Raw genomic sequence first — 21,608 nt, 5'->3', positions numbered from 1 at the left:
GTGATGAAGTGTGTGCTATTCAAGCACAGCTGTGTCAGGTTAGGCTGATACCCTCCTAATCCCCTCCAAATCCTCATTACTCTTGTAATTAGCACTCTATTTGTTTTAGGATTCACCCTGGTTTTCTCTTAATTAATCTGAAGTACACAGCTGAAGGTAACAAGCGTTGATATTTTGGACAATGTTTGTTAGTACCTTCAAACTTGACTACCAAGTGCCACTTGTAAGTGTCTGAAGGTTTCGGATGGCTGGAGTTTTAGTAAAAGAAGAAGCTCAGCTGTTCTGTATAACTCGGTATAAACCTACTTTAATTCCCTTCTTAACTTCTGGCCGCCGTGGATATGCTCTCTACAATCAGTGCCCCACGTGGTTGAATTAGACTGTAAACAGCAGGGGAAGGGCTCATTTCATAGATACATATTACAGAGAAATAGGTTACAAAAAATATAACACCTCAATCAGGGACTTATAATAGGTTGACACCTAGGCCCTGTGCACACCTATGCTCATTAACAGGTGTTGGAATGCCCATCAATGCATGCACATAGCTTTGCCATTATTTTTAATGAAGCTAGTGCATTGGCAGGTCTGTTTGTTGTGCATCAATTTACATTTTAGCCCCATTTGGTGGCAATGTCAGTTCATGAAAACATGGAATGTGTTTTGAAATAGAAATCTTGTGAGCCACCAATTAATTATAAGATAGGTTCGTCAGCACCAAACACATACTCATCCAATGTGCATAAAAATTCAACAAATATCACAATGGTGCCGCGCTCCTAATTGTTATTAATTAAATATCATAAAAATTGTTTTAAATTAAATCCATATAATAGTGTAAACACAATATATATATAAAAAATTAATTATCACTTTATGGGTGCACTTCATTTTTTATATATATATTGTGTTTACACTATTATATGGATTTAATTTAAAACAATTTTTATGATATTTAATTAATAACAATTAGGAGCGCGGCACCATTGTGATATTTATGGAATGTGTTTTAGTGCATTTCCAACACATTGTAACTAGCACCAGTGACAGTGCAGTCAATCCAGGTTCTGGCTTGTTGCCTTAGCACATGGGTGTCAAACTAGCGGCCCTCCAGCTGTTGTCAAACTACAAGTCTTCACTAGAATCGGATCGCATGGGTATTCACACCCATGCGATCTGATTCTGCTCATCACACTGCGTTTTGTTGGTGTTGTTAAATTAACATACACACCCGCAGCAGCTCGCATGAATGGGGTGCGATTGTGATGCAGTGCGGAATGCGCACGGAAAACGCTGCAAATTCCGCACCGCATCAGTGTGAACCCAGGCTTATACCCTGAAGGACAATTAGTTGGCTAAAGCACTGTGCATTATAAATGGTTGCAATGATTTTAAGACGAAAAATACCTGTTTTCATCATTTTTAACCTTAATTACAACTCAGTGCTATTGATTACATGCAGCCTCTAGGAACTGCTTCCTATCTACTTACAGTGACGGCTTTCATGGCACTTCTCAAAATAGGTTTCCTGATGGTGACCACAGTGGACCATGGCTGTGGAGAGTGTGCTGACGCAGTCACTTTTAGCCTCTATTGGAAGTCTATGTGACAGGGTGACAACTCTGGAGCACATTTGAGAGACATGGACAAAGTGTTGTCACCTTTAATATGAAATATCTGAACAAAGGCCTTTTATGTCAGAGTTACCAGGTTTTTTTTAACGAAAACTACCAATTTAGTGTTGAAAATTACATTGTAAAAAGTCTATAAGCTTTTATTGCTTGGAATTGCATATACATTAAATACTTATCTCTTTTAGACAAGTTGATAATAATTTGTTGATTGCAGATTCAGTGAATATTATAGTATATGTTATACACTGCACAACTGTAAGTGAATTCTGTCCAGTTCAATCAGACTGGATATACTGTGCAAGGCTAGTGTAAGACTGACCATAGACGGGCCCGTTGCTGATGCTGCCACCAAAAACGGCCATTTTTCATGGATTTTCCAGCATGACCTATAAAAACAACGGCCGACGGGCTGGCCCCACTAACGGCGTGAATATCGGCCGATTTTTTGTGCGGACGAAAATTCGTCCGATAAATGACCCGTCTATGGCCTGCATTAGAAGCAAAATACAAAGATCTGCTTTTTATGTTTGGCATGTTGTGTAATTGTAATGATAACTACAATGCATGAATAGAACTGTTAGACAAAAGTGAGATTATTGAGTCAGGCCATCTCCCAGCTTTGGAGATTGTAAGTCAAACCATTTTCTTAAAAGTTAAACTGTGTCTGATAAATGTTGCTCAATGTTGAGTTCAGTAATATTTCTTCCTCTATTCATTACTCTTGTGTAGTACAAAGACCCAACCGGGAAAAGATGGCGCTCATATTTTGATTTGATTGTTGTGGACACGAGAAAGCCACTCTTCTTTGCTGAGGGGACAGTTCTGCGTCAAGTCAACACAGTAAGATCTGGATTTTAAAACAGATTTTGATTTGTTCCAATAGCTCAAATCATCTTTGTGAAATTAAACCAAATGGAAATAAATTAACTTGGTCTTTGGCAATTTACACAATCAATGTTGTTTTTATAGGATAATGGAAAGTTGAAGATTGGAACTTACACAGGTCCTCACCAGCACTGTGCAGTGTACTCTGGAGGTAGGTGTCCTGGGTTTTTCCCCTCAGTACATTTTGGAGAGCCCCATGATGCTTGGTCTTTGATCATAGATATTTGTACGTCCTTATGAAAAGTAGGATGAATAAGTAGGGGTAATGACAGGATGGAAATACAGGACATTTTGGTGCAAATTTATTCAGTCAATAGTTAGTGTCTGATCTTCTTTAACGTAAAACTAAAAGCAAACCTTTTTTTCCCAATTTTGGATAAAGTAAGGAAGGGTTATAACCCCTGTAAAGTTTTTTTTTTTTTTTTTTGCCATCCGGGTCACATTGGGGAAATTTCCCTTCATTTTCTGTCCCATAGCTAAGACAGGAAGTGACAGGAAATCCCTGCAAAACAGGGAATTCCTGGTTTTCATCAGGGTCACCAGAACTAGTGTCCCAATTGGAAAATTTCACCTCCATCCCTGTTTTGGTGGCAATCCACAATTTGGCATTGCCTTTCACTTTAGGTGATATTGGTAAACATGACAAATAGAGAGACTGAATCTCTCTAACAGGTGCATAGACAGCAATAAAAATCTAATAGGTGTTTTAATCCCTCTCCATTCTATGTACACTATGTTGTCCTACTAAAGGTTAGCTGACAGCTAGCTAACACAACTGACAGGAGCAGCGTTGTGTTTCATTCCAAAACTGAATTTACTTCCGTAAAACTGCAATACAATAACAAACTGAAGTTACAATATGACTGTAGACACATCTCTCACAAATGCATACAATGAACACATTTCTTGCAAATAGCTACCTACAAATCACATTAAATACATTTAAATGCAATCTAGATATATGTGACTTTAACAAACACAACAAATGAACTTACAGGCATATGTGTATCAAAGGGAGATCTTCACTGGTGTGTTCTTCTGGAAGCTAAAGTGGAAATGCAGTGGTGGATGGGAAATCTTTATTTTTATAAGGCATGAGACACTTCCTGTTCCTTATTGACAAAAGTACAAAAAAGGAAGTAATTGCAGTGAATGCTCAATATATGGCTCCCTACTCAACACAATGATGTGAATACAGAACATACACAGTGTAACTACTTGTATGTATTTACTGCCAAATCATTCAATATAGCCAGATTGATGATTTAACTTTTCTTCACTTCTTTTAATTGAATCCATGCTTAATTTATAAGAAGAAAAGTGACAGGACCTGCTCAATAACAGGCATGATGAGGAACCTGTATTTACCTTACATGTCTGGGTATGGGAAATATATGACTCTCTTCTCTGCCTCTGACATGGCAGTGCTCTGTACTAGATAGACCATTCCTCACACCTGAGCACCATAATGTAGGACATGGTGGTGACGGTAGGGGCGTTCCCTAAGTTCTGTGTAAACTCTAAGCTAGGTTGAAGCTTACACACTGATACAAAGTGATTTGGGTATGGGGGCCTTGTGGGAAATAGGGTACTGGGGGAATGTATGGAAGGTGAATGTGCAAAATGCAAGTCCACTTTTGGTGAAACGGTCAATGACAATACCCTGTGTAACGGAACTGGCCCCCGACTGCACTAGGGTATTTCTGTTAGACTACCGCATCCCTGTCCGAACACAGATCCATGGACACCACCACTGGCCATACGAGACTAGACGTGACCAGTCTTGAAATAAATCAGAAAATAGACTACTTTATTTTAACACAGAGACAAAATATATACACAGGGCGGGGCAATACACACCCAGTAACAACAAGAAACACATCAGCAGGCAGTCCCATCAGGGGGAAGGGCTGCCAGAAACACCCCCCACCAAGCCAATACAAAAACACATCCCATAATAGTTTGCTCCCAAGCAAGACACACAATGGAACAATGAGATACAACCACATGGCATTAAACAATGAACAACCCCCACCTATACATGTCTACACAATATCAGGACATTTCACCATGCACCCCTAACAGGCACAGGGTGACTTACACATAAGAGGGATACGGGGAGCTGAGACAGGGGTCTCCCCACCTCTCTAAAGTGAGCTGTGTTCCATGGGCTCCCCACCCAAAGTCACTCCCGTCACACCCTGCATCATAATAGATCAGAGGCAAGCCTCAGAAGGAGCTCATGGCTGAGGTCGTTCACATTTATCTTCACCTGTTGAGCTAGTAGTGTGCAGCATCTCTCATCCCCTCATACAGTTAGTCACTGACACACCCTCAGGTGTCCGTTTATGGAACTGAGATGAGCTGCGCTCCTGATGATCTCATCTCAGTTCATTAGCGATTTATGAAACTGAGATGACCAGCGGAGAACATGTTCTTCGCTGATCATCTCAGCACACAGAATCTGTCATTGACAGAAACAGAAATGACCAGTTAATGAAGGTGCAATCTCAGCCCAGAGGTGGAGAATCAGGGAGAGAGGAAAGAATCCCCGGTGAACTGAGGAAGGAGGAAGGTTATTGACTTCCTTCTTCCACAGAGCCCTCAAGACAGCAAAAAAGCCTCCCTGCCATTCACAAACCCCCCCAAAACTGGTAGAGCAGGTTAGAAACACTACATACAGTCATGGCCGAAATTGTTGGCACCCTTGATATTTCTCCAGGAAATCATGTATTTCTCACGAAACGTATTGCATTAACACATGTTTTGCTATACACATGTTTATTCCCTTTGTGTGTATTGGGACAAAACAAAAAAAGGGAGGAAAGAAAGCAAATTCGACATAATGTCACACAAACCTCCAAAAATGGGCTGGACAAAAGTATTGGCACCCTTTCACAACTGCGGATAAATAAGAATGTTACAAGCATGTGATGCTCCTGTAAACTCACCTGGGGCAAGTAACAGGTGTGGGCAATATAGAAATCACACCTGAAAGCAGATAAAAAGGAGAGACGTTCACTTAACCTTTGCATTGTGTGTCTGTCTGTGCCACACTAAGCATGGACAACAGAAAGAGGAGACGAGAACTGTCTGAGGACCTGAGAACCAAAATTGTGGCAAAATATCAACAATCTCAAGGTTACAAGTCCATCTCCAGAGAACTAGATTTGCCTTTGTCCACAGTGCGCAACATTATCAAGAAGTTTGCAACCCATGGCACTGTAGCTAATCTCCCTGGTCGTGGACGGATGAGGAAAATTGATGAAAGATTGCAACGCAGAATAGTCCGGATGGTGGATAAGCAGCCCCAAACATGTTCCAAAGACATTCAAGCTGTCCTGCAGGCTCAGGGAGCATCAGTGTCAGCGCGAACTATCCGTCGACATTTAAATGAAATGAAACGCTATGGCAGGAGACCCAGGAGGACCCCACTGCTGACACAGAGACATAAAAAAGCAAGACTACAGTTTGCCAAAATGTACTTGAGTAAGCCAAAAGCCTTCTGGGAAAACGTCTTGTGGACAGATGAGACCAAGATAGAGCTTTTCGGTAAAGCACATCATTCTACTGTTTACCGAAAACGGAATGAGGCCTACAAAGAACAAAACACAGTACCTACGGTAAAATATGGTGGAGGTTCAATGATGTTTTGGGGTTGTTTTGCTGCCTCTGGCACTGGGTGCCTTGACTGTGTGCAAGGCATCATGAAATCTGAGGATTACCAAAGGATTTTGGGTCGCACTGTAGGGCCCAGTGTCAGAAAGCTGGGTTTGCGTCCAAGATCCTGGGTCTTCCAGCAGGACAATGACCCCAAACATACGTCAAAAAGCACTCAGAAATGGATGGCAAAGAAGCGCTGGAGAGTTCTGAAGTGGCCAGCAATGAGCCCAGATCTAAATCCCATTGAACACCTGTGGAGAGATCTTAAAATTGCTGTTGGGAAAAGGTGTCCTTCCAATAAGAGAGACCTGGAGCTGTTTGCAAAGGAAGAGTGGTCCAAAATTCCGGGTGAGAGGTGTCAGAAGCTTATTGATGGTTATAGGAAGCGACTGATTTCAGTTATGTTTTCCAAAGGGTGTGCAACCAAATATTAAGTTAAGGGTGCCAATACTTTTGTCCAGCCCATTTTTGGGGTTTTGTGTGACATTATGTCATATTTGCTTTTCTGCCTCTGTTTTATATTTGTTCCAATACATACAAAGGGAATAAACATGTGTATAGCAAAACATGTGTTAATGCAATACCTTTTTTGTGTGAAATACTTGATTTTCAGGAAAAATATCAAGGGTGCCAACAATTTCGGCCATGACTGTATATGATCAATCTGCCCAATGAGGAGGGAGACAGTGGCTAGAACCGCTGCTCTCTTGCACATCGCTGGATCTGGCTCAGGTAACAAATAGGTGGTGCTGGGGGGACCTGCAGCACTGAAGGTTTTTCACCTTAATGCATAGAATGCATTAATGTGAAAAACTTTAAGGCTTTAGAACCACTTTAAGGCCTCTTGCACATGGTACTACTGATGCTTGAGCATTGGCATTTGTGGACGTAATTTCAGACGTTCGTTTTGTACGTATTTGTGCGTATGAGCATTAACGCGTACAGAACATTCCTATGTAAATTCCATTAATATTTATGCTCATATGTGTATGTTTGCACGCATATGTGCATACCAGCGCAAAGTACTGACCTGGAATGCAGAGTGTTTATGCTTGTTTTTCAAGTTTTAAAATAATTCTTGAAGTATTCATTCAGTTTTGCTATCCTGTTTGCCTTTAAATTTGCATTTGCAAAAAAATTAAAATAACGATTGGGAATGGAATAAACTGCAGGGAAACAGGCATGTCTTTATAGGAACTTGTCATAGGAGATATTTCATTTTACTTTCTTTTGTCTAAAGGTACTTTTTGATACAAATTTCTTTTTATCAAAACTGTTAGTATCTAGTAGTAGTTAGTCACATTCAGATGGATTTGAATATGTTTGTAGCTTATTCAAGCGTCAACCGACATGATGATCCAATCACAATGGGAAGAGAAACTTTTTTCTAACTGTGGTGGTATAAATTTTATGGTATTTTTATGACACTCGTTAGAGCTGAAAAAGTGGATAAGCTACCAAATGTCTTTAGCATTACAGAACAAGTCCAGTTGAATGTAACTAAAGTCTACCATGGATCGATGGAAAGGCTCGCTAACGGTAATCACTGTGTTCTGCCGACTGGAAAGGCTCCCCGCCGTCAGAACACAATAGCGCTTTGGGAGGGATTCCCCTATCAACATTAGCTGTGTTTATAGGGGAATTGATTAAAAATTCCATAATCTATGAACTGCTTAACTGTCATTGATATACCATGACCTGGATAAGTGAAAACCTTTAGACATGTTGGATGTTTGGAATTTGTATTCAGATACAGTATCTCACAGAAGTGAGTACACCCCTCACATTTTTGTAAATCTTTTTATGTGACAACACTGAATAAATGACACTTTGCTACAATGTAAAGTAGTGAGTGTACAGCTTGTATAACAGTGTAAATTTGCTGTCCCCTCAAAATAACTCAACACACAGCCATTAATGTCTAAACCGCTGGCAACAAAAGTGAGTACACCCCTAAGTGAAAATGTCCAAATTGGGCCCAAAGTGTAAATATTTTGCGTGGCCACCATTATTTTCAAGCACTGCTTTAACCCTCTTCGGCATGGCGTTCACCACAGCTTCATAGAAGGACACTGGAGCTGATCATCTTCCAAATCATTATACAATACAATGGTATAGACTCAAAAAAGATGTTGTGTACTGTATGTGCTCATATATAAGACAAATGTATGGATACCTCTGATTAACATTTCCAGTTTGGTTAATTCCCCAATCTTTCTCTGCCAGGTTCTTCAGACATTGTGGGTGACCTCCTTGGAGTGAAGGGGAAGGAAATCCTCTACGTGGGAGATCACATATTTGGGGACATTTTGAAGTCAAAGAAAAGGCAGGGATGGAGGACGTTTCTAGTTGTGCCTGAGCTGGCCAAAGAGCTTAGTATCTGGACTGAGAAAAGTGGTGAGTATCAGTAATGTTGTAGGGGAAGATTTTGGACATCCACAGACCATCATTTCCAGAATCTCCAGAGCAATTCTAAGATTTAGCACAGATTCATACTACAGGGGCAAGTGTAGGCTATTGATAAAGGGTATTTAAAGCAGAACTAAAGGTATAACTTTTTTTTTCATTTTAGATAAAGTAAGGGAGGTCATAACCTTTTTATCATCTGTGTCCTATTAGGTATATTTCCCTTCACTTCCTGTCCCATAGCCAAAACAGGAAGTGGGAAGAAATCCCTCCAAAGTGAGGGAATCTTTGGCTGTCACCAAAGAGTATCACCACTGGAGGACAAACCAAAATTTGGATTTTCTTTTACTTTCATTTGTGGAAATATGGTAAACAGGACAATTATAAAGGTTAAATCTCTCTAGCTGGGGAACATTGAGCAGTAAAAACTGACAGGTGTTATCTCTCTCCACTCTGTTCAAAACCAAAACAAAATAAATTGCCTTTAGTTATACTTTAGACATCTGCCTTGAAAGGGAACAAATAGTGGTAAATCTAAATGGTTTCTATCCTCCAAGTAAACCACCTACAACTCAGACAACTAAGGTGTGCAATTCTTAGTCAGTTACTCAAAACCCACAGGAAAAAAAAGACAAACATTATGTTTAGTAAGAGTCAATGATTGGTTGCCTGAAGACCGCTGTGGTTATGGTTCAGTAGTAGCAGGTGAAGGTGGCCTGTAGCTGCTGGTAGGTATCCAGGATGCAACCTTAGTTGTATAACCAACACCGCAGTTTAGGCTGCAGAGGGCTTTCTAAAAGTGCTTAGCTTTGTTACATAGTTTATACCACGTAAACATAGTTTATACCTACTAGTAAACACACCTAAATATTCCACAAAAATGTGAAATAACTAACTGTAGTGAATATTTAATATACAGTTAGGTCCATACATATTTGGACACAGGCACAATTTTCATACTTTTGGCTCTGTATGCCACCAGAATAAAATTAAAAGGAAACAATCCAAATTAATTTGAATTGCTGACTTTCAGCTTTAATTCAAGGGGTTGAACATAAATATCAAGTACAAATTTTAGGAACTGCAACCATTTTTATACACAGTCCCTCCATTTTCAGGGGCTCAAATGTAATTGGACAGATAAATATAATCATACTGTATATAAAATGTTCATTTTTATGATTTTGTTGAGAATCATTTACTGGCAATGACTGTCTGAAATCTGGAACCCATGGACATTACCAAAGACTGGGTTTCCTCCTTTCTGATGCTTTGCCAGGCTCTAACTGCAGCTGTCTTCAGTTGTTCTTTGTTTCTGGGTCTTTCTGCCTTGAGATTTGCCTTTAGCAAGTGAAATGCATGCTCAATGGGGTTGAGATCAGGTGACTGACTCAGCCATTGCAGAATATTCCACTTCTTTTCCTTCAAAAGCTCCCTGGGTTGCTTTTGCAGTGTATTTTGGATCATTGTCCATCTGTACTGTGAAGTGCCATCCAATCAACTTTGCTGCATTTGGCTGAATCTGGGCTGACAGTATATCTCTAAACACTACAGAATTCATCCAGCTGCTTCTGTCTTTTGTCACATCATCAATAAAGACCAATGACCCAGTGCCACTGGAAGCCATGCATGCCCATGCCATCACACTGCCTCCACCATGTTTTACAGATGACATTGTGTGTGCTTTGGATTATGAGCTGTTCCAAGCCTTCTGCACACTTCCCATCATTCTGTGGTACAGATTAATCTTAATTTCATCTGTTCAAAGAATGCTTTTCCAGAACTGGTCTGGCTTTTTAGATGTTTTTTTTGGCAAAGTCAAATCTGGCTTTTCTATTCTTCAGGCTTGTGAATGGTTTGCACTTTGTGGTGAACCCTCTGTATTTGCTCTTGTGAAGTCTGCTCTTGATTGTAGACTTTGACAATAATATGCCCACCTTCTGGAGAGTGTCCTTCTTACTTGTCTGGATTTTGTGAATGGGTTTTTCTTTACCATAGAGAGGATCCTGCGATCATCCACCACTGTTGGCTTCTATGGTGGTCCATGCCTTTTTATGTTGCTGAGCTCACCAGTGCGTTCTTCTTTCCTCAGAATATACTAAACTGTTGATTTGGCCATTCCTAATGTCGCTGATATCTCTCTGATGGATTTGTTTCATTTTTGAAGCCTTACAATAGCCTGTTTCACTTGCATGCACAGCTCCTTTGAATGCATGATGTAGGTTCACAGCAATAGATTCCAAATGCAAATACCACACTAGGAATCAACTCCAGACCTTTTACCTGCTTAATTGATGAAGAAATAACAAAGGAGTAGCCCACACTTGGCCATAAAACAGCTTTTGATTCAATTGTCCAATTACTTTTTGTCCCTTGAAAAAGGGGGGATGGCCACTCTTAAGAGCTGTAATTCCTAAACCCTTCCTCCAATTTGGATGTACATACCTTCAAATTAAACCTGAGAGTGTGCAATTTCATCCCATATCTATTATATAGCTATAGTTTGAATATGTTTTGAATATGTTTTGGTAAATACCTGAAAAAAACTAAAATTGTGCCTCTGTCCAAATATAAATGGACCTAACTGTATGTATTTATATAACACACTGCAAGTCTACAAGCTGCCTGAATCCCCCATTCCCACTTGCGTTTGTGCTTTTTTCCGATTGAGACTGGTCTTATAAAGTTATACACCATTCCCCAGAGATTGAAAAACATATATGTCAACCTTACAGGGAATTCGCTAATAGTTTGGTGTGCTTATTGTGCCACATTCTTTTTGCGTGTCCACTATCATTTCGTACTGTAAACAGAATTTTAATTACAAAACTCTACCCTGTAGGATTCTTTATGAGTTAGATTTACATTTGCTCTATATACCGTAATAAAACTTAAACTGTCAATTGGATTGTTGTTTTCTCAGAGCTGTTCAATGAGCTGAAGAGTCTGGATATCTTTCTCGCAGAATTATACCAGTAAGTCCTATGTGCATGTTCAAACTGTTATTTTATATTAACCTGTTAGATATTGATCTAAACTGCGCATATGATGAAATATGCAAAGGTAACTTTCTGTAAAAGTCAGTTTTATGTGCTGCCATTCTATAAACTGTGACTACTAATATTCTCTTTCTTGCAGGGACATGGATAGTGGTAGTAGTGAGCATCCCAATATCAGCAAAATTCAGAAACAGATTCAGGTACATTTGTTCTACTTCTCTGGCCATTAACTTGTTGAATTTGCATGTAAATGTGCAGTTAGCCATAATAATTACACAGTCTTTCACCTATCTACAGCCCTGGTGCCAAACCTGTGGCCCCTTGGTATTTAGTGTGTTGCCTTTGAGCCCCAGCAGCCCAGGGGTTTACTAATTTGAAGACCAAACCCTTTTTTGACGCTTTTTGTTTACATCTAAAAATCAGTATTTTTTGCTAGAAAATTACTGAGAGCCGCCAAACCTTATATATTTTTTAAAGCAGAGGCCGTAGAGAAAAAAAATGAGTTTTGCAATTTTTAAGTGGATTTTCAAATGCAATTTTTTTTACAAAATACACTTTTTTGAATGTTAATGCACAAAAACACAATATAATATGAAACTGTTTGGTAAAATAGAAAATATGTTATGCTGAGTAAATAGATACCAAACATACCACGCTTTAAAATTATGTAAATTTTATTAACCATAAACAACGCTTTAAAGCCTTTAAAGGTTACCACTTTACACAGGAGGTCTGATGTTAGAATAATTGTCCTTGATCTGGCATTTGCATCAATACCTCACAGGTGTGGGATGATCGCTGTTTGCACACGTGCAGGACCAATGCTCGGGGGGACAGGGGCACTTTAATTTTTTATTGTAATTTTTTTTTTATACTGTCACTTTATTTTTTTTAGCACTTTTATTATACCATGGAATATAAATATCCCTTGATAGCAATAGGCAGTGACAGGTACTCTTTGTAAAAGAAATATGGGGTATTTTAGACCCCAAATGTCTCCCATGCCCTAAAAGCATCTGATCACACCAAGATCAGTGTGATCAGATGCTTTCCCATTTTAAAAATGGAATTGTTTATATCAGGTGAAACAGGAAGTGATAAATATTCATCACGTCTGGTGTCCTAAACCATAGAAGTGATCAGAGCTGTACCCGTCTCTGATTACCTCTATGGTCAGCCAATAAAAGCTGGTATCATGTGCCGTTTGTTTCATTCCGAATCACATTTCGGATGAATTTTTTAGTTATTCGGATGTATCCAAATAACGAATTACAAAAGTAATGAACGTAAACGAATCCAAAATAAAACAAAATTCGGCCGAATTTCCCACTTTCTGACACTCGGGCCAATACTTTCCTTTTTCTATCCTCTTTCTATCTCATCTATAGGTATGCGCTCCTTCTTACCTGCTGCTCTACCCTCTAGTCTTGCCTCTTCTGCGCTTGGGTTCCTCGCCCTTATCCTCCTGTTTCCACATGAATTGCAGATGGCCGCTCTGCAAGGGTGTTGGCAGCCTAGGGTGCCCCCTGCCACCATAGGGTGGTCTCTCCTGACCCTGTACCCTTTGAACTCTACGAAGTGTGTTGCATTGCTGCTGTTGTGTCAGTTTCTGACTACTTTATAGTACCTCTGTATTGCCACCTTTGCCTTTATGTGTGCCTATTCCGATTATGATTGTCATTGCTTGACCCTGCGTGGGCTGGACAATTGCCTGTTTATTACTTGTTAAAACCAATAAACATTATTAAAATAAAAAGAACCAAAATCCAATGAATGAAAGGGGGATGGAGGGCAGGAACAGTTTGGCTGGGGAGGAAAGGGCAAGTTAAAGCTTGATGTCAGGAAATGAGGGTCTCTATCTGACATGCTAGAGCTTCTACTGCACACTGTGTGCTTTGAAATTTGAGTAAGAATAATCAGTAAAGGTGAGGAGCCTGTACAACTCTACAAGGTAAGGCTGGAGCTCAGCTTTAATGATTTTTAAGTCAAGGACAGGAGTGTACAAAATAAAATATAACTAACAATGTTAATAAATGTAATAAAAATGATGTGATATGTATGTTGATATTAACATAAAACATTTGTCATGAAAGTATTGAAATGGAAAACAAGGCCTACCTGACTTTTCTCATCGCTGTGTACACAGAGAGTTACTCATGAAATGGACATGTGTTATGGGAAGACAGGCAGCTTGTTTCGCAGCGGGTCCCGGCAGACGCTCTTCTCCAGCCAGCTAATGCGTTATGCTGATTTGTATGCAGCTACCTTCTTGAACCTCCTCTACTATCCTTTCAGCTACTTGTTCCGTGCGCTGCCTGTACTGGTGAGTCCTCTCTACCCCAAAATTGGATACATTTTAGTATACTGACCCTTGTAACTTACCAGATGACAATTTCTTCCAAAGACAATTATAAATTGGTTATATAGGGCTTTGTAGCCTTAACTCTGATTAAATAACCAGTACCAACGGCTGTTAAAACGGGGTGCTAAGACAGTGTTTTATTTATTGGCAGCAGGGAAGAAAGAAAACAACATTGAGCGGATGTAACATAAGCCCTTGCCATCGCATTACGCTGCATTTAAAGACACATGGAATATCATCTGGTTTTACTTAATGCTGCATCCCAGTTATTTTGGTTGTCCATTTGGGTCCTATTCCCTGGAGAGTGGCTGCAGATGATTTGAGAAGTGGCTGAAGCCATAAACACATGCTTTAAATAGTTGTATTTTTGCACGATGATGGAGACAAAACCCAGATGATCAAGTTGTCAACACTTTATACACATGAGAGAATAGAGAACTACATTTTACCTAGACTTCATTGTAAAGCTATCCATAGACTTGAAAGGGTGGTCCCAATCATGAACTTGGGAGGGGGATCAATTGGTCGGACATGCTGGAACTTACCAATAACTTGTGTTCCTCCCAAGATATGCAGTGACAGCAAAGTCTGTTTGTACCACGCATATCCTCACCCCATTTACATAAATGTGTTAGGTAGACATACTGTAGCTTTTTTTATGTTTAGTGTGCTATACAGATTTACTGCCAAGCTGTCAGCCCAATGTAGGCTTGTAGTAAGGGGTTATTTCCATTACCTCTGCAACCAGCCCTGTAGGATGGGAACGTTTTAGCAGGGGTATTGGTTGGCCTGAAGCGGATTTAGAATGCAGCTGTGTGTAGGTTCTCACCTTTGGAGGAGAGGCATAATATAGGAGCTGAAGGCTGCCCCCCTGAAATAGGAATTGTAAAGCAAGAAAAGGAAATGGCACAATAATTATGAATATTGCAATGTCCCCTCCTTTCGCCTTGCTGGACAATATTGAAAGACTACTTTTTTTATGGGACTATTTACCATCTTGATGGAAATCAGCACAGATAGGGAATGGACTACTGCACCTTCTAAAGTCCTGTATTGATGGGGTTTGCTTCCTTCAGAACTGCTTTTCTCTCAGTATAAGTCTATGGAAATTCAAAAGCAGGTGAAAGTCAAATTCAGGTGAACTACATTTACAATAAATTCTCATTAGTGTCTCAAACGGATATCATATTCATGCTGCGTTTGCCCAGCAAAGATTTTTGACAGAGGCCCGTTTTTGGAGGGCTGTGTTATAGCAGAAATAGCCCTTGATGGGAACCACTGGCACTTTGTTTTGCTCCAATATTATTGGTGAATCCTGTTCTCATTTCATCTGTGATCTAACATGTGACATTTTACATAATATATGCAGAAACGTTAATGAAAGTAATTACCGCTTAACAAAATTTATATTTTACAGATGCCACACGAATCTACAGTAGACCATGTAAGTGTGGACGGTGCAGATACCAGCAACGCACTTGGGCAGCAGCTGAAAAACATCAAAAGGGAATATGTAAGTGCAAGTGCTTGAGATGTGTTGTCATATCTGGGCAGCTTTGATAAGAGTTTGCCTTCTATGGGATGCCCATATACTGTCTCAAATATGGACAAGTTAGATTCTGTCGGACTTATTTTTCAGAGAACAGATCTGATATCTGATTTTTTTTTTGTACTACTCAGATGTACTTAGGACAAGATAGAAAATATGGCTGCATCATGGTCACATTTTTTTGTACACTTACTGTGTATTATTCATTTTTTTCTTTAAACTTGAGCTCGGGTATACATGGTAAACATCAATAACCTTAGGAACATTTTATATATATATATATATATATATACACACATACATACAGTCATGGCCGAAATTGTTGGCACCCTTGATATTTCTCCAGGAAATCATGTATTTCTCACGAAACGTATTGCATTAACACATGTTTTGCTATACACATGTTTATTCCCTTTGTGTGTATTGGGACAAAACAAAAAAAGGGAGGAAAGAAAGCAAATTCGACATAATGTCACACAAACCTCCAAAAATGGGCTGGACAAAAGTATTGGCACCCTTTCACAACTGCGGATAAATAAGAATGTTACAAGCATGTGATGCTCCTGTAAACTCACCTGGGGCAAGTAACAGGTGTGGGCAATATAGAAATCACACCTGAAAGCAGATAAAAAGGAGAGACGTTCACTTAACCTTTGCATTGTGTGTCTGTCTGTGCCACACTAAGCATGGACAACAGAAAGAGGAGATGAGAACTGTCTGAGGACCTGAGAACCAAAATTGTGGCAAAATATCAACAATCTCAAGGTTACAAGTCCATCTCCAGAGAACTAGATTTGCCTTTGTCCACAGTGCGCAACATTATCAAGAAGTTTGCAACCCATGGCACTGTAGCTAATCTCCCTGGTCGTGGACGGATGAGGAAAATTGATGAAAGATTGCAACGCAGAATAGTCCGGATGGTGGATAAGCAGCCCCAAACATGTTCCAAAGACATTCAAGCTGTCCTGCAGGCTCAGGGAGCATCAGTGTCAGCGCGAACTATCCGTCGACATTTAAATGAAATGAAACGCTATGGCAGGAGACCCAGGAGGACCCCACTGCTGACACAGAGACATAAAAAAGCAAGACTACAGTTTGCCAAAATGTACTTGAGTAAGCCAAAAGCCTTCTGGGAAAACGTCTTGTGGACAGATGAGACCAAGATAGAGCTTTTCGGTAAAGCACATCATTCTACTGTTTACCGAAAACGGAATGAGGCCTACAAAGAACAAAACACAGTACCTACGGTAAAATATGGTGGAGGTTCAATGATGTTTTGGGGTTGTTTTGCTGCCTCTGGCACTGGGTGCCTTGACTGTGTGCAAGGCATCATGAAATCTGAGGATTACCAAAGGATTTTGGGTCGCACTGTAGGGCCCAGTGTCAGAAAGCTGGGTTTGCGTCCAAGATCCTGGGTCTTCCAGCAGGACAATGACCCCAAACATACGTCAAAAAGCACTCAGAAATGGATGGCAAAGAAGCGCTGGAGAGTTCTGAAGTGGCCAGCAATGAGCCCAGATCTAAATCCCATTGAACACCTGTGGAGAGATCTTAAAATTGCTGTTGGGAAAAGGTGTCCTTCCAATAAGAGAGACCTGGAGCTGTTTGCAAAGGAAGAGTGGTCCAAAATTCCGGGTGAGAGGTGTCAGAAGCTTATTGATGGTTATAGGAAGCGACTGATTTCAGTTATGTTTTCCAAAGGGTGTGCAACCAAATATTAAGTTAAGGGTGCCAATACTTTTGTCCAGCCCATTTTTGGGGTTTTGTGTGACATTATGTCATATTTGCTTTTCTGCCTCTGTTTTATATTTGTTCCAATACATACAAAGGGAATAAACATGTGTATAGCAAAACATGTGTTAATGCAATACCTTTTTTGTGTGAAATACTTGATTTTCAGGAAAAATATCAAGGGTGCCAACAATTTCGGCCATGACTGTACATATACACACACACATACATACATACATATGTATGCGAAGGGGCAGCAAATTCTAGCTTTGCTAGTCTACACCCCCTCCATTTGTGGGATTGATAACATTCTGTGGCAACGAGTGTTGAAGGCAACAAATAATAGCAGAAGAAACAAAAAAACAACTGCTGGACTACAGAACATGGTTGTTTCTTTAATCCATAGAACCTAGGCAGGGCTGACAATACTAGTAAGAGTTCAATGGAGTTCTGTCAGGATGAACAGTTTTTTTTTTTTTACTTGTAGAACTTTTAAGAAGACAGAACATGTAAAATGTGCATGCACTGCAGAGATGTGCTAAATGTTTTTCTTATTTTGTCCAGACATACAAATTAATAAATACTGATACGATTATTCACATTCTTGTGCATAGCTTGAGAGGCAATACAAAGCAAAATTCCTTTAAAAGGCCAGCACAGCTCTTTCCTCTGCAAAAGACGTGGTCCCCTGTAAAATTCTAAGTTTCCAAAAACAAATCTGTAAAATCCCTTGCAGTACATCATAGGAGAGTTAAGTGATAGAGTATTGGGTTATGTTTAACCTCCAGGTGATTGGACCCTGGCAAACATCAGGGCTTGATACCCTCAAGCCCAACATAATCCCTCACACTTGCCTGTTTTGTTAGCAAGCAGTATTTGGAGCAAAATCAGAGGGGAGGGACCCATATCCTGTGATATACTCCAAGACAGAGATTTTACAGGCAAGTCAAAAATCCCGTTTTCTTAATCGTACATCACAGGAGAGATCATTTTTAGACTACTGGGACATCCAAAATCAATCCCATGAGGGTTGAGTAACAGAAAACAATGGCTTACATGCTCCACAGGAACAGTGCTGTTAAACAATAGGTGTAATAACTGAGAAGGCACGTTACAGGGCCACCTGTAATACTTTCTGACCAAGGCCTGAACATCCACCAGATAAAACAGCAACTGTATCAGCAGAAGAAGGTGGCTGACTTACAGACCTAGGAAAACGAAGCTTGATGTTCAAACGTCTGCAAAAAACAGACTTGGGTCATAGGTCTGAGTGATGATTTGTCGACCTAGCAATTGTGGATTGGGAGGCTAACTGCTCCTTCCAGGAGCCTTCAGACAATATGAACAAGACTTCAGACTGCAAAATCAAGTCTGTGGCTGCAAGATGATAACCACAATAAGGGCAACCTGACAATACTGGAATTATAGTCTTCAGGGCTAAGAACTTGTCAAGTCCTGATTGATGGAAGGATAAAACCTGTGCGCTTCAGAGTATATGCTGGGATGAAGCTGTCCCTGTGCGGTGGTAATTCTTACAGAAACAGGGCTCTCCAGCATAAGAGGAAACCCAGAAGTCGGCAAGACCGCTGTTCCTCAGGACTTGGGCTTCAGCCAAGCTGTCAGGACCAGCAACCCGAAACAGTATGGAAAATTGACCTTGAGAGAGGTTTCAAAGCTTGATCTGACTGACCAAGGCAGATGGATATTGTCACACTCACCACCTCAGGAAAACCTTGTATTCATTCAAGAAAATACAAAGCTCCCTGTGAATGGCTGAGCAGTACTCACCCCAGCTAAATTTTGTTATTGGTGTGGGATAGGAAGTCTCCAGCCCACTGACAAAAACAGCAGTGTATACTGTATGTAACGGAGGCTACATACAGTCCATACAGCTCAGAGCTGCTGCATGTCTTACTGAAGAAAGTAGTTTGTTTGGACCAGCTTGGCAAGTTGAAAATCCTGTTTTCTTAATAGTACCGCACAGAAGAGATAATTCTTAGACTATTAGGATGTCCAAAAGCAATCCCATGAGGGGAAAGCAACAGAAAACAATGGCTAACATGCTCAACAGGAACAATGCTCATCGAAGAATAAGATGCATAATAACTGAGAACACACCTTACAGGGCCGACCATAAGACTTTACAACCAAGGCCTGAACATCCACAAGGTAAAAGTGAAAGATCCTACAGACCTGGGAAATCATAGCTTGATGCTGAAAAGCCCAGGAAACCTGACTCTTCTGATGCAGTGGGTCTTCACAGGAAATGGAAGAACCCTAACTTTCATGTCCAAGACCTGCAGCACTTGCACATTTGTCTCCTCAGTGCTTCTGCAGGAGTAGATCATTTAGATAGCCCAGGATGGGAAACCCTTTGTCTTTTAGAACAAAATTGAGGCCAACAATTTCATGAATATTCGCGGTGCTGTGACCAGGCTGAAAAAGCCACAAACTGATCATGGTTTTCCCCACTACAAAGTGAACGTAAGACTGATGAAGTAGATATATAGGGATGTGGAGCTAGATATCCACCAAGACAAGGAAATCCCCCAGATCATGGGAAGCAACCACTGACCAAAGAGAATTCATACTAAACTTTTGAATGTGCAAGAACTTATGCAAATGGTTCAGGTCCAGAATGGGACACACAACACTATTTAGCTTGGGGCCCATTAACAGGTTGGAATAGTAGCCTTTCTGCTTCTGGAACAGGCAATGACCCCCTGAGAGCACAACTGATCCAAAGCAGCTAACACGGCTGCTTTTTTTGATAAGTGCAGTAAACACATTTGACAGTATAAAGCGTGAAGGAGGCAAGGCACAAAATTCCAGTTTTTAGCCTCAGGACACAGCATTTTGAACTAAGACATCTTGTGTCTACATGGCTTCCAAAGTCACCAGGCATTACCCAATTTGCAAAGTGGGGATGCCCCTTCATTAGGAATAAAGTTTGTTGCCAGTCTTGGCAGGCTCGAAGCTTCAGGACTCTTCCAAAAATAAAATGCTGTTTTGGCCACCGAGTTCTGAAACAAATGAAAGGAAACCTTCTTGAGTTTAGATGAAGACAGTTTCTGCTGCAAAGGCATCTGCTGCTTCTTTAGAGGTAAGAGTGCGTTTTCCTCCTGTGATTTTTTGGATAAATGAATCCAGAGCATTGCAAAAAGAGAGTTCACTCACAAAAGTCATATTTTCCCAACTGTTTCTTGCAGGGAAGCTCTGCTTCTGTCACAGCTCTCACCTCATGTGCATGGATATAAGCCCCAAGCCAGAGAGTTGTCAAAGAGAATCTCATAACCCATACATAAAGAAGAGCAATGCTTCAGTGAGGAACTCCAAATGCTGCCTGGCCAATGAATGGACCTAAGGGCTCCAGGGTATTTTGCCAATATCTTTGCCCATCCTAGCAAAGTCTGATAAACCCCCATAGATGCTATTGGGTTGTAAGGCCATGGAAAAGGACACCTTCAAAGGGGGACCTGAACTTTTTGTCTGCAGGGGTACTACTGTAAGGGTCTTTAAAGACACTGCAAGTTCCACAGTAGGAAGAGTGCAAATACTGTATCTTGTCCAGATCGACCCAGTCCTCATATAGATCATCTTCAGTCTGAGAATGCAATGGAAAGAACTAGGTTGACTTGGGCACTTTCCAAGACCCCAAACCAGACACCTGAGACCCCTAGGATTCTGGTAGCAACAGTTTCAGGTTCTTACAGACCACTTCTGTGGACTTTGTGATTGAGAAACAGAGATTTGGGTCTGCTCTGCAAAGGATTCTCTGCCTTGGAGGAGTCTGCTTCCTCCATCTACTTACAACTCAAAAAAGATGTAGGGGGAAGCAACAAGGCAGCTCTTGTGGTGACCGAGACCTATACTCTAATGGCCCATCCCTTTGGAAAAACTGCCATATATCCATAGACTTTTGCAACTTCGTGCAAAAGCCAGCTGAGAATCCTTCCTTGGATATGAAGGTCTCTGAGAAAGGAGCCAGTGAAAAAACAGATGTTGCCTGAGAACAAGAACCAGTTTTCTTGCCCCATAAATGAGTTTGTGGATGGAAGTACAGTCTCCTAAAATGAGTTTAGTGTCCCAATTCTCCTAGTGCTAGATCCTCCATGCCTGCACAATACTCACAATCCTGTGTTCCAGCACCAATGTGTGCTGTGTATATATATGTCTCTGGACCTGTACAGCACCATGACAGCTAACTCAGTCTATGCTACTACCTACCAAGGTGAGCACCACATGTGGGATCCAGTCCCAAACACAGCATACAGGCCATCCCAGTTATTCCCACTGTGCTGTGGGTACAGGTCCCTGTGGAATACAGCAATTTAGAGCAACGATTACAGAAAAATATAACTGCTACAAAGCACCATGGC

The 21,608-nt window shown here is 40.6% G+C and overlaps 1 protein-coding gene across 1 annotated transcript in view; it reads left to right on the top strand.

Moving 5' to 3' along the window:
• The window catches only part of LOC149450005 (cytosolic purine 5'-nucleotidase-like), a 65,804-nt gene that overhangs the window by 39,393 nt on the left and 4,803 nt on the right, over window positions 1–21,608 (top strand). Inside the window, exons 11-17 of the mRNA XM_089692407.1 lie at window positions 2,364–2,474; window positions 2,604–2,670; window positions 8,409–8,579; window positions 11,512–11,563; window positions 11,727–11,787; window positions 13,734–13,910; window positions 15,367–15,462. Coding sequence (XP_089548533.1) covers window positions 2,364–2,474; window positions 2,604–2,670; window positions 8,409–8,579; window positions 11,512–11,563; window positions 11,727–11,787; window positions 13,734–13,910; window positions 15,367–15,462 — 735 coding nt within the window. The remainder of the gene's footprint in view (window positions 1–2,363; window positions 2,475–2,603; window positions 2,671–8,408; window positions 8,580–11,511; window positions 11,564–11,726; window positions 11,788–13,733; window positions 13,911–15,366; window positions 15,463–21,608) is intronic.

The sequence above is a fragment of the Staurois parvus genome, unplaced genomic scaffold (genome assembly GCF_062004578.1).
Source record: "Staurois parvus isolate SC_StPar_1 unplaced genomic scaffold, SC_StPar_1.0 ptg000586l, whole genome shotgun sequence".
In the NCBI taxonomy this organism is placed as follows: Eukaryota; Metazoa; Chordata; class Amphibia; order Anura; family Ranidae; genus Staurois; species Staurois parvus.
This window is presented reverse-complemented; position numbering and strand designations above follow the sequence as displayed.